General features: G+C 39.3%; 1 protein-coding gene across 1 annotated transcript; it reads right to left on the minus strand.

Annotated features, from left to right (window-relative positions):
* Positions 1 to 337: 337 nt before the first annotated feature.
* On the minus strand, positions 338 to 11,821 carry LOC101853644. Its single transcript, XM_005108162.3, has 9 exons — positions 11,194 to 11,821; positions 10,118 to 10,225; positions 9,214 to 9,365; positions 8,282 to 8,440; positions 6,973 to 7,082; positions 4,721 to 4,832; positions 2,914 to 3,041; positions 2,205 to 2,352; positions 338 to 1,282 (listed from the first exon to the last, which is right to left on the minus strand). Exons 1-9 carry the CDS (start codon positions 11,494 to 11,496, stop codon positions 1,237 to 1,239), a joined length of 1,266 nt encoding a protein of 421 aa, XP_005108219.1. The 5' UTR covers positions 11,497 to 11,821; the 3' UTR covers positions 338 to 1,236.
* Positions 11,822 to 14,034: the final 2,213 nt, after the last annotated feature.

Here is a 14,034-nt window from a genome sequence, read left to right on the forward strand (position 1 = left end):
TTATTTTTTATTTCCAGTACAAGTATATGAAGCTACGCTGTTACCACATTGTCAGCTATTAACCCTATCCATACGCCCTGGGGTCATTTTGTACCGCCCGGGTTGTATTCTTCACATTTTAGAATACTTCTAGTGCGAAGATCTCTTTGAAACTTTCAGTATTTCTGAAAAAATCATTTTGACAGACTGCTATGCAAAGCATACGGATCGGATTACGAGCAAATTTCCTCTTTGGAAAGTGGTCGCACAGAGTTCCCCACGTCGTATGGATACGTAAACACGACGTATGGATGGGGTTAAATGTTTCTTTCTGAAACAAAGTAGAATGAGAACACAGTCTTGTTCAAATTATTTTTTACTGACTGAAATGAAACTCCCAAAACATCAAACAACAGGCAATGTCATAATACAAATTGAACTAATAACTCATCAGGTAGTTTCATTGTGAACCATGCAAATAATATTAATAAATTACGTCCTTGGTATTATATTCCATTTAAAAAACACCAATGGCCTAGGGCAAAATTCATCTAAATGTCAAGACAAGACAAACTTGTGACAGGAGAATTTTAAAAAAAAATCTTTTTCCAAACATAGCACAGGAACAAAGATGCTTTGATCCCATGACTGTTTGATACACAAGTATAATTAGATTAGCAACTGGGATAAAAACAGAAACAATGCAAAATTGGGTTTCCGTTCCTTGCTGTTTCATGTATAAAATCATCAAAGTGAATTCAAGAGTTAAGAGCGTGTAATCTGTTGCTTGCACTGCATGCTTCCTTGGAAGCCTAGCATGTTTCTGAGTGTTCTTGCTAGGGTAATAATAGTTGTAAAGCACAAAGAGCATGCTTTAGAGCGTTGATATACACTATATAAATGCAACTGTTACGGTATCGTTATAAAATTATTATTTCATTTTGGCCTACACGAATGTTCAGCAAATTAATAAATCTCGTGGCTGAGATATAACTGTTACAGTGCAAAATGGAATTTTTGTGCCGTTTCAGACGCTGGATTGGAAAAGTAAGTAAAGTAAAGTACTGTTTCAAACACAAAAGCATCAGAGAGAAATCAGAGTTCGATGTTTTTGTGCCCAAGGCCATCCATAAAAAATTTCAAAATATCATTGATCAATAATCGTCCAAATATCCTCTAGCTCAGATTAATCGCCACAATGTCATGACTTTTTTTTCCGGAGAGAAGTGACCATGTTGCTTCAAGGTAAACCACTTGTCATGATTTACGCTGTGTCAGCTCCACTTCTTTGCCGTCATAATTTCTGTTTGATGGAAAGAAAAAGCAAACAAGATTCTTGTCAAACAGGTTTCTAAAATAAAATTAATACTTTTTTGTCATGTGAAACATGTCGCAGACTAATTCTTTTTTCTTTAACTGCTGTGGGATCATTGTCTCTGTATTGATTAAATATTTCTCCAGTTTAAAACACACAAGTGGAGCTCTTAGTAGGCACTTTTGTAAAAACATTTTTTAAAATGTTTTAAATCAAATTGATTACATTAAAAGCCTTTGTGACTTTATGAATTTCCCATTTCTGAAATAACAAAATTGGAGACATCAAAATCAACAAAGTGTTGCTGAATCAAATTCAGTTTCTCTTTCTTGGTGTATACCTCTGTGATACTCTGTCTCGTATGCCTTCTTCTATCTGTCCAGTGAAAGGAAGACCTTGCTCCTCAAAGACTCGACATATAGACTAGACTTTAGACCCTATAACTCAACTTGTGTCTTGTGTACGACGCAAGGAAACAGCAAAAACACACAGTCACATACATAGTACATTGTAGATAGCTGCCAACTTTTCAAAACTAAAAAACAGACAACCCACATGGCACATCAAGATGGTGGAGTGGGTGGTTGGTGGGTGCTCTGGTGTGGTTTGCTTCTTCTTTCCTATACATCTATCGTCCTTACCTCCCCTGCTTTTTTTAATGTTTGTTACTCACTTGTAACACCTCCAATCTTCTGGCGCTCATATGACCTTATGCAGTTGCAAGCGCCGTAAAACCTCTACTAAAACTAAAACTAAAACTAAAACTGAACAAGACAGTGGGCATTGGCCAAGTAACCACCTTCTCAACCCCTTCATACAATTTCCTGCATTTAGTAAATTCAATATTACTAACAAATTTACAGAGGGAGATCAAAGCAAAAAAAAGCTGCTTGTACACACAACAACCTACCGATAATCCCATTCACTGATGCCCCATCCTCGGATTCCATTGACAGTGTAGTTACAGAATCTTTCAAATATTCTTGCGTCCCAGTCCTCACCCATGTAGAAAATGGGACACTGGATCACTTCACAGGTTAAGTCGTACTTTTGACCACCTGCAGAGAAAATGAATATCTTGTATCAGGACAGGGATGATATAGTTTGTCAATTGGCAACACAAACACATCTGTAGATTTATATAATCCCTTCTAAAATGGAGATAAGTGGGTGCTCTGGTGTGGTTTACTCCTTCTTTCCCATCAAACACCCATCGTCCTGATCTCTCCTACTTTTTTTTCTGTGTTTGTTACTCTCTCGTAACACCTCTAATCTTCAGCACTTATATGACCTTATTGTGTTGCAAATGCCGTAAAACTCCATTAAACTAAAACTTGAAGATAACTTCAGATAAAGACAGGTATCGCTACAGTACTGTATACTTTCGAGAGGTTGCTGAAATAATAAAATAAAAAACGTCACAGATTTTCTTTTCTTTCAGTCTACCGCTGTTTCTGGATTAAGTTTAAGTAGATTCCATGGTATCTTTATCAAAGCTATGGCAAGCATTCTTCTTCTAGTTCTACCGGAAAAGAAAAACAAACAAAGTTCAGCTCTACGTGGATTTGTCTGCACGCCGGATAAAAAGTAAAGTGGCTGGGGGGGCAGTGAGCACGTACCAGCAGTGAATTTCAAAGATAACTTTTCAGGAGGCTGCCCGTCTTCTCCCCAGTTGTAGAACTCAAAATCTGTCTCAGACACGGCATCCATGGAGCCGTCAGGATGGAAGAAGTAGCCAACAACCAGCCTGGAGATACAAAAAAAAAACGCGGGAGAAATCACATTGTAAAGTGGGCTAAGGGAAAATTGCCTACTTATTCAGTGACTCACTGTTGTTATTTGCAAGACATTTACTCTAATTCTGAAGGACTTAGAGATGTTTTTGTTGATGTTATCTTTCTCATTCACAGTATAAACTTACTTACACTAGTTACACTACACTTTTTAGCATTGTGGATCAGGCAGGGTAAAAGATAAACTTAAAATTAAAGGAGACATTTTTAATGTTGTTTGAAAATTCTTTTTTGAAAAATCAGTTTTGGAGCAATAGGCCCTACATAAATTTATATATAGCAGTTTTAAAGAATATAAGAGCAAATCCCTCGCTAACTCCCTAATCGTCTCAAGCGTAAATTGATTTCTCTTTCACACCTGCAAAACGAAAGAGCCATACATTATACAGTAGTCTCCGCCTAAACGCACGGTGTTCGGGAGGGCCCCTAAGCGTGTGTTTATACGGACATGCGTTTATATGAACCTGTGCAAAGACAGACTCAATGTAACGATATCCACCATAAAATGTCGGGAACAGATAGCCCAAGAGGAAACTGTTTGTGATAGTCATAGAGACGACGGGCCAGCCACGTGGCTTTCCAAGTGAACATGCCCAACCGTAAATTCATGGACGACATCAGAATCATAGATCTCTACATTTCTCTTGTGATTCAATGAACAAGTAGCATGTTATAAGTTTTTCAAGCACAGCTGAGGTTACTTGACTAATCTTTAATCCTATAGAGACCTACCTAGTGTTTTACAGCATTCACGTGTGTTGTGCGTCATAGGCCTAGGTCTAACTAAACATTACAAGCAGTCACCCAAACACCAGTCAGAAACCTTCTCACAAAAATGCATTTCCAGTGACCAATCAAAAAACTTTTCAGTCCCCCAACAATTCACCGACCAGTCCTAGACCTAGATCTATGTGTCTGTGGAAAGTTGGTGTGAAAACGCTGCCCATCACTCTCTTTGTTTGGCGTGAGGGGCAGTCTCACCAAATAGGCCCTATCCGGTTTTCTAGGCTTGTCTTAAGCAAGCTATGCAGGCTGCAGCGAAAATTTCCCCTTGTCAAGCTTTACCTGCCAGCGTGTTTCGAGGATTGAAGCGTGTGTTTAGAGAGAGTAATCGTGCGTTTGTACGTCTAAATTATATAGTAAAAAGAAACTTCATATGACAAAAGCGTGCATTTGAGTGGAGCGTGCTTTTGAGTGGCGTGCGTTTAGGCAGGGAATACAGTACAAAAATGATTAAAGGTATATCAAGAAACATAGATTTCTGTCTTATTTGTCAGGTAAGTGAAAGGAGGAAAATAGGAAATTGGCAACAACACTCTTATCAAACAGAAATTGCAAGCAACTCGGATTGTAGTAATTGTGTACTGGTAAACAGAAGTCTTGGTAAAAGAGAAATAGGGCCTACATACTGTAAAAGAGTTTTCAAAGACTCCTTTGTGAAAGAAATAAAAATTCAAGGGTTTGTTGCGGAGTACCGTACAATTTTTTAAGGCCAGCAAAATTTAGTCAGTTCGAATAACTATTTCATTGAAATTGGCCCGACTGGCTAAAGAAACAAACACATATGATCTGAGGAAATCAAATTATGAAGAAGAAAATTGGCCTCAACTCATAGATATCTTCCTGACTTTACCTGGACAAAGACATAGGCATGCAGATCGCTCCTACACACAAGGCACTGCCATCTTCTAAGTGCGCATAGTTCAAGGCATAACGGTGGAAATATTTCCAGTCTCGGATATTTCCTGCAATATAAAATACAAATGGTTTCTGCTATAAGTTAGCTTGCTTAAGTACAAAATATCAACAAAATGCATCAAGATAAGCTTGATTTAACAATGCCTCGTTTTAAAGCCACACACAAGTTAGGACAAACTCAGCCTGAATTATATCTATTTACCCCCGCGGTTTTATTTTTAAAAATTCTGAAGTTATGCAAACTGAGCCCAAAAATGTGAAATTATGCGAATCTGTTGATTTTAACAAAGAATGATAAAGGAAAATAATCAGAAATGAAGCAAAAAATGATCAAATTTTGCTAAATTATGCGGGGTGTATAAAACCACAGGGGCAGATCCATAAGAAATACAACAACAACTGAAACTACAAAGAAAAAACCAATGTGCTATTGCTATATCATATCTATTGCAGAAAAAAAAAAACATTTCTCGTTTCTTTTTCATTTTCATCTGCAAAAGATCCCCCCACACTGTTTATTTTTCTTCTTCTCCTTCTCCTCTAACCTCAAGATGTTTCCCAAATCCCCCAAAAATACATGGTACAACACTACTATACACCAAAAACACACGCTATGAATGACTTCATCTCTAAGGATAAGAACACTCTACAAATGAGTCCATCTCTACTAAAGATACAGCAGTGGCAATAAGGGCAGCTCAACGAGGCCATTCTGAAAAACAACAACAATCAGTGGCAAAGCGTCCACACAGTGGAAACCATAAATAACAGGCTCGGTAATAACAGGGATTTTTAAAATCCCCGTTTTTTCCTATTCTTTGTCTCTTTTAAAAGTTATCGGCAACAACAGGGCCTCATTGGAGCCCAATCGGTTATAACAGGGACAAAGGCTCGTTAACAATGTGTAAAGAGTAAGAGGGGGGAGAGAGAGAGAGAGTAACGCAGTGATGGAGCAAGCACACGTAGCGGGTGAAGCGAGAGAGGGCTGCGGCGTGCTGCATACTTCAATCTAGCCCTAAGCCTAGCTACACACACTTGTGATAGCCATGCACAGGCCTGCCACATTGCCAAAACCCCTGTTTGTGGGTACTTGTGGGAAGGGAAAGTGCCCATGGATAAATAAAGCTGGACAAGTGAACAAATGCCTACTTTCCTTACATTTCTGATTTAACAGGGATCTGATATAACAGGACTTTTTCTCTGGTCCCACCATCCCTGTTATATCAGGTTTCCACTGTAATCAAATAATCACGGATTCCCTTCCTAATTTTGAAACATTGTTGCAGTCAAATTCACCCATGAACGTAAACCTCATAAATTAAATGTAAAAAGACGTTCATTATCTCCAATGAACAGTATACCTAACATTCAAAACGGTTTCATTGCCACAGAATAGCCTGTTCAGCCCTTTCAAGCCACTTTATAAGCAGTCACAAGCTTTGATTAAGTAAGCTTAAAGTGAGGCTGGAAGAGTCTACAAAAAGAGTTGAAGGGAACCTCCTGTGCACAGCACTCAAAACTGTTTCATTGCCACATATACCCTGTTCACCCCTTTCAGGCCACAGTCAGAAGCAGTCACATTCACAAGCACTGATTATGTAAGCTAACTGTTACACTGGTCAAGTCTACCTCACAAATGTGAAGGGTACTAACTCCTAATATAATCTCTTGACAGCTGCGAGTGCTGTTTTTTTTCCCTCGACTTTTTACCGTCCTATAATCAGAACGTGACCTCAATTATGACACCGGCTCCTGGCTGCGTAAAGCTAGACCAAAACAGCCAAGTGTGAAATAAAAAATTGATAATTGTCACATTCTACCAAAGAGTTTAGACTCACTGGTATTACATGTAGATTAGTACTGGCACTAGTGACACCTCTGCTTCTTTGCTTTGTGTTAGGGTATTCACATCTAAAGTTAAATTTAATGTTAGTTCCAATAAATGTTTAATGAGATACTTTCCCGATTATTTTGGTGGTTGAACATACAATATGAATTCAGAATTTGTTTTGAATCACAACTCAGTGTTGCTGCCTCAAGTAAGATTCTTGTGTGATATCTCCAGGTTCTATCTGGTCCCGTCTCACTTTGATTACCCTGTCAAACAAGTCAGACTTTGCCCCAGACAACAAAGCTAATTTAGCTTCTAACGATGCACCTACTTTGCCCCAGAAATGTCTCACCCACCGTAGGAATGGTCTCTGACTCCCTGCACTCTGATTCTCTGGTCGGGGTGGCCATCAATATGCAAAATGCCAGAAACCTCTCCAAACTGTTCGTAGTGAGTCTGATGTGCCCTGGGACAGTTCAATAAGTAATTGTTGCTCTTCACACCATAAGCATAATAATAACAATAATAATAATAACAATAATAGTAATAATGTTGATCATTTGTATAGTGCCTTCTCCCATGTGCACACAGCTCTAGATGGTTTGCATAAATCAAAGTACAAAGAGCAATAACAACTGGGACGTTATGATTATTGAATCAATGAATGTTACTCTCCAACAGTGGAACTGGTAGAAAAAGTTCGACTCTTTCTTTTTATTTTGTTCTAAAACATTTGCTGAGGTCAGTCTGTGGGCTCTCAATAAAAATCAGTTGGTCAGCGTGCACTATAAATGATACATGAAGTCAAGTGAGCTAACTCTTTTAGCTTTCTCTCATTTACCGAAACCGGAATAGTTTTGTCTTGGCCTACCAAAAAATGTTCCAGAGACCAGTTAAGTTAACCTGAGTTAAATGGTTAAAGCATGACACCATCATATGTATCCTCAGAGCCAAATGAGAAAACTGAAGAATTATGAGTTTGATAAACACAAGAATATTGTTTTTAAAAAGTACCTTACTCCTCATAAACATAGATCTAGGCATAGAGTAAAGCCTGTATTCAAGCTACAAGAGACAGTGGCTGAATAGGATAGACTTGCAGCAAGTTCTTCAAAAATAGAACAACACATTTATGAAGCTGGAGCCCACTTTCAAAACTGAGCTCACAGACGACAAAAAAGCATAACAACCGCCCACGCCTGTCAAAAAAACAGACAGAAAGATCCGTGTCCAACACATTCATCACATCCAAGCACGGTCTAGATACACATCACAGTAATTTATTAGTAAAAAGACGATATTCAACTCCATGTTGTAGAACTGCATAAGATTCTCTAGCACTTGTCCTTTCTACAAAAGTCAACACAGAATAGCTTCTGCTTGAGGTGACCTTAGTACATGTAAGAAACAGTGGGGCACCCATCCCTTCCTCGGTACATGTAAGAAACTGAGGGGTACCCATCCCTTCCTCGATAACACTGTACTCATACTATCACGGCAACATTGCTTCCCATGCAAGGCGGGATCAAAGTCTTTTTGCACATAGAAAAAGACAAAGAGCTGCTGTTTCTGTAATTAATTAAACAACAAAAAAACCCAACAACAACAAAAAAAAACCAAGACATAAACAAGAGGTGCATTACTCAACTGTATAATTTTTGTCACCTTTTCAGTGTGTCGAAGTATTCTCTTGACCATGTCTCTCTGGCAATACCATCAGCCATTACATGTGGGTGCAAATCTGTATCAAAGTCAAAACATTTGGTGTAGGCTTTCCATATCAAGTTGAAATCCACCTTCACTGATTTCCCTGTCTCCGCAATTCTGAAAATTTAAGAACATAATAATAATAATAATTGCATATATAATATAGTGCATATCCATGCTCAAGAGCATGCTCTATGCGCTTTACAACTATTATTGCCCCAGCAGACCCTCTGAGAACACTCAGAAACATTCTCGGCTTTCGCGGAAGGATACAGTGCAAGCTGCGGATTTCACACGCTCAAACATTATCAAACTGACGAGATCGTTCACTGTCTATAGTCAGGAACCCATTTCCACCTGGGTGAAGAGAGGAAAATTTGAGCAAAGTGCCTTTCCCAAGGACACAGCGTCGGGCCCCTGACGGGATTCGAACCCACGACCTTACGGTTGCGAGTCCGAGAGCCTAATCACTAGGCCACAGACGCCACATAAGAGTGTCAGTTAAATTGACACCCTATTCTTGGAGAAATTAATTCTACGAGCGAGTATAAAACCATAAAAAGCATCGTGAAAACAATACAGTAAAGAAGGTTTCTTTTTATAAGTTCTTGGAAACATGCCAAACCACAATTTGAAGGTATTTAAGTCCCAACAATGTAACTTAAAAAATAGGTCAACCAGTGGGCCACTGATAAAAATCAGGACTCAACATGCACTATAGATAGTATAAAAGCACTGTGGGCTAATTATTTTGTTTTTTCTCGTCAATTAAATCAGGAAACTTTTTTTTTTGCTACTTGATTAATTTTTTCAAATCATGGTTATAGCATAACACCATTGAAGTAGGCCTGATCTGAAAGAAGTTGGTAATCTCTATTCCCGTATTTTACCTCATTGTTCCATCAAATGTGATAGACCAACTTTCCATCGGGCTGATAGGAGTCAATGTAAGGCCTCCACCAGAGAAGCCTGATCTACTTGCTGTGTCTTGAAGCCAAGTGTCCGGTAACGTTGGCATCTCCAGCAGTCCTATAGATGGGATCTATATATGAGAGAAGATAAAAGTTTAAGCTTTAAATAAAGTCTCATTTCGTAGATTAATAAACATTTCAAGTTTTACGAGGTTGGGTCTCTCGAGAAAATCCACACAGGAATTTATTCAAATTTCTTGCATTGAGTAATTGAGGTTTTTTAAAATACAAACTTTACAAATTATGATCTTCTCATTTCGTAGATATTGCACAATGGTATCGATGTGTACACAATTGAAAGAATATGACTTTCGTAATAACATATCATGATCTGTGATGTGTTTTGTGCCCCTCTTTTTTTCCCACAGCTTTTATACGACAGCTGCATGCAGAATTAGCTTCCTCTTCACTAAGGATGCACTGCTCTACAATACAGCAGGCTACTGAGGAAACCAGTCAGATATATTCGACCCACTGACCCAAATTTTTATTCTATCAAATATGTTAACCCTAACAGTTTTGTGTTCTTTATGTGACAGCATATTGTTCTTCTGTGATGATTTTGAGAGGTGCTGGCTGTATCTCTCACCCTCCATTCTGAAGTCTCAACAATGTTAGATTTTCCACCAACAGAATTGGTTGGCTCAATACCAACAACTCTGACACCGCCTTGATTTGCCAAAATACACAGAGTTAGTATACAAGTACAGTAACCTGAAAAAGAATAAAGATATTAATTTTTTCCTCCAGCTTTTCCCCCTCTATTATTCTGAGAGTGCGCCAAACTAATCAAATGACAGCAAAAAGCATTTACAGGACTTACACGAAGATATAAAACTGTTTGCACAAAATTGTCCTGTCTTCTGGCAGTGGCTGTCACCATGAACACTCCTTCAGAGTTACCTCCATTGATGTAGACTGCATCCACTGCCTGGAAGAATACAAAAACAGAAGATAATTATCACAAGCTGAGTAAGAGTGAAATCAAACTGACATGAAGCTCCCCCTTTTTAAAGATTCATAAAAGTAACAGATTACATTTAAGGAATGCTTATATTGAAATATGCTGTAACATTCAGTAAAATTGGGCATATTAAATTCATGCCACAACAGATTTCAACATAGGCGTATATTATCATACCTCAGCAACTGTTTTAGCATTTCCCAGACTAGCAACAATAATGCTGAAAATAAAAATATATTGAACTTGAGACCTGCTTTTGCATGGCTTATATTTCAATGGAAAAAAAGTTTGAAGAATAGTTCTGCAGTGGAAATCTGGTTCTTTGGGGGAATTTTTTTGCTTCAGTAAGAAAGGTGTAAGCATAAACTGAGAGAGTGAGAGAGAGAGAGAGAGAGAGAGAGAGAGAGAGAGAGAGAGAGAGAGAGAGAGAGAGAGAGAGAGAGAGAAAGAGAGAGAGAGAGAGAGAGAGAGAGAGAGAGAGAGAGAGAGAGAGAGGGGAGAGTCGAGAGAGAGATCAGAGAGATGAGAGAGAGAGAGAGGGAGGGAGGAAGAGAGAGGTGAGAGAGAGAGATGAGAGAGAGAGGGAGAGAGAGAGAGAGAGACAGAGAGAGAGAGAGAGAGGGGGGGTGAAGCAATTGGGGCAGGGGTTGGGAGAGAGATACAGAAGCAAGGTGGGGGGGGGGGGGTAAGAATAGGAAACTTATGTGGCTGTAATGTAATTGGAAAGGGGTCAGGAGCAATTTAAGGTTGCCTGGATGAAAAAATTCACTCCACTTGGGTCAGAGCAGTGTACATACACATGGCTGAAAGTCTTTTTCTGTGTTTCAGAACGCAACTCCTCACACTCACAGTTCAAGATGTGTACATGCTTTGCAAGTTTCTCTACCAACCTCAATACTCCATGTTGTACAAACAGTTCCATACTACTACTATACCTTTGGCATGTCTTGGGGAAGTTCCTGCAGTTTGTCCATTTCCTCTGGGGAGTTTCGAGATTTCACTCCGTACCCAGCATCTGAAGAAGATGCCTGCTGTCTGCGCAGACGGAGTTGATTTTGACATATCTTACGGGTCCACAGTACAAGTCTAAAAATCCAGTACTTGATCGGGTAATGGAAACTGGGCTGTGTATATATTCGTGGAACCTTCACTGTCGTTAACTTGTGGGGCAACCACTGAGCCAGAAGCCAGAATAAAATACTTGTGGAAACTGCGCTGAAAACAAGGAAGAGCGTCATGTTGCTAGCCGAACTCTGACCCTAGGAAGATATGGACAAAGGACACGAACTCTGGTATAAAATTATACAATTTATCAGTTATGCCCCTTCGGGTCGCAGCCACACCCCCGTTGCCTGCCTCTCGCTGTCTTGTATACCTTGACGACTACCAGTCAGCACCAACAGACAAACGTTAGATTTGTACATGTATATATAGAATCTATGCATTTGTATTCGCATATACTCCTTGATAGAAATCAGAATACAAGTACTTTATATTGGGTTCTTGTACTGCCTTGCTTCTATGAGCATCTGTTAGGAATTAAACGTCGGCACGATTTGCAGAGTCGTGTACGTAGCCTACTGTAGACTGTAGATCTATGGCATGGCATTTCATCTACGGTTAGATCCAGAGATCTAGGCCTAATTGTCCTTCGACGAACAAAAATGGTAAATTAAAATACAAGTATTAAATACATTGCGCAAAAAAACCCAACCACAACTGCAGTTACGTATGATATCTCCAGAAGGCACTCCAAAGGGTATACCGATATATTTTCAGAGGCGTATCCACGATACATTTGAAAGGGGTCAAGTGAAAAACAGGCAAAGCCGTACCGTCACATTAACCCAATAACAACCAACGTAGCCTGTTTTTCACTTTTTATTACGGACTTGGCTTGTTCTTTTAATTCGATTTGCTTTCATGAAAATACAAGTAGTCAACGACTTAGGTGTTCTGGGTGTTTGTTTGTTTATTTGTTTGTTTTTTGTTGTTGTTGTTGTTTGTGTTTTTTGGCGGGGGCGGGGGTTTGTTTGTTTTTGTTACTTGTTTTTTGTTTTGTTTTTTTACTTGACTGACATGCAGTACTTTAATTGACTTTTTCACTCATGAGTACCTTATGACTTTTTTACTGGAATTCCTTCATCTTTGTGACAAAGAAATCCCACATTCAATAGGACATCTAAAACTGTTATTCGGGACACAATTGAATGACTTATTTTCGTTTGTAGTCTGGAAATTTAAACCAAATCTACATAACTGAATTCACCGTTGTAATTATTTTTCTGTAGGCTTACACGTGGTATGAATGAAAGGCGATTAAATTTTGTATATTCTAATCTAAGTAGTCTATGATACGAATAAATAAGTAATGGCCAGTATTCCCTTGACAATAGAATAAACATTTAGTGAGGGGGCTCTCATGGCCTAGAGATTAAGGTGTTCGCCTCTCATTCAAAGATCCCGGGTTTGAATCCGGGTAGCAACGGAAAAATATTCTAGCTTCTCTAAAATTGTCTCCTTTCACCTCCTTTTCTGCTCGAGATCTCTAGCAATGTTCTGTCGTCTGCTTTCGTCTTCACTTTCTGCCTCCACTCCTCATAACCTCCAATTATTGCCCTTTCCTCTGCACTCTACTGCTTCTCCTTGGCTTTGTCTTACTGCTGTCTTTCAGCCACACCCCCTGATCTTCTGGTAGGAAAGATCTACACATAGCCTTCTCGGACAAGGGTGAAAAATCACGGGGGTCCAATGAGCAAGTTGCGCACTTTAAAGAACCCTTGGTCGTCCAAAATCGATAAGAGTAGGCTTCGGCCGCCACCCGGGAAAAATTCAAAATTTCGTACCAACTGAAAATGTTTAGTATGTCCCGCACGCTCATATATGACCTTATGCAGTTGCGAGCGCAGTAAAAACACTGACCAGAGAAAGCTTTGGTGTCTGCGGTAACAGTAACTGCTCTTTTCTAAATTCTCTCTTTCGTCAACTACCTTGCTCTTTATTTGGAAGACTATAAGTCTTAGGGTATGTTGTAATTATGGGTTATTTTGCTTATATAACTTCTTTTGCCTTCAAATGGAACCCAATCCATTAGCTTTTGGAAAAGTCGTCTGAACAGATGCTTCTAACAAGACAAATTAATTTATCTTGCTATTCAGAAGTGCCGCTTCCGCTGTTGTTTGCAAGAGGAAGGAGCGCTCTGTTTTTGTTTCTTCCACACTTCGGCTGTGCTACTGTTCTAGATGTGTCTCCTTCGTGTTGAGCCAAGTAAGCCTATTCATGTTGTTCTACATCATGCTAGTGTAGTTCCTCTGGGGTTTTTTCTTTTAGTAAATGTTTTACGGCACTTGCAACACAATAAGGTCATATTATTAGTGCCGAAGATTAGAGGTGTTACAAAAGAGTAACAAACACAAAAAAGGAGGGGAGATAAGATTGATAGATGTTTGACAGAAAAGAAAGAGCAAACCACACCAGGGCACCAGCCAACCACCCACGTTCCGCCTCTGCACCAAAGATTCTGTAGTGAGAATCTTTGTCCGCACTGCGTTCCTGTGCCATGCCCATAGTACAGGAAGAGTACGCGCGAACTTTGGGAGTGGAGTCAAAAGGTAGGATCCATACAAAACCTTGACGTTATCTGGTTATGTTATAACAGGCCCTAGATGTAGTGGTGATTAAAGTTGTACTTGCTGAGCTGCCGAATTACTTTTTTTCCCCCTTAAGTGTCTGTACCGTAAACACAACCGTTTTCATCCATACCCCCACCCCACCCC

The sequence above is a fragment of the Aplysia californica genome, unplaced genomic scaffold, assembly GCF_000002075.1.
Source record: "Aplysia californica isolate F4 #8 unplaced genomic scaffold, AplCal3.0 scaffold00665, whole genome shotgun sequence".
Taxonomy (NCBI): domain Eukaryota; kingdom Metazoa; phylum Mollusca; class Gastropoda; order Aplysiida; family Aplysiidae; genus Aplysia; species Aplysia californica.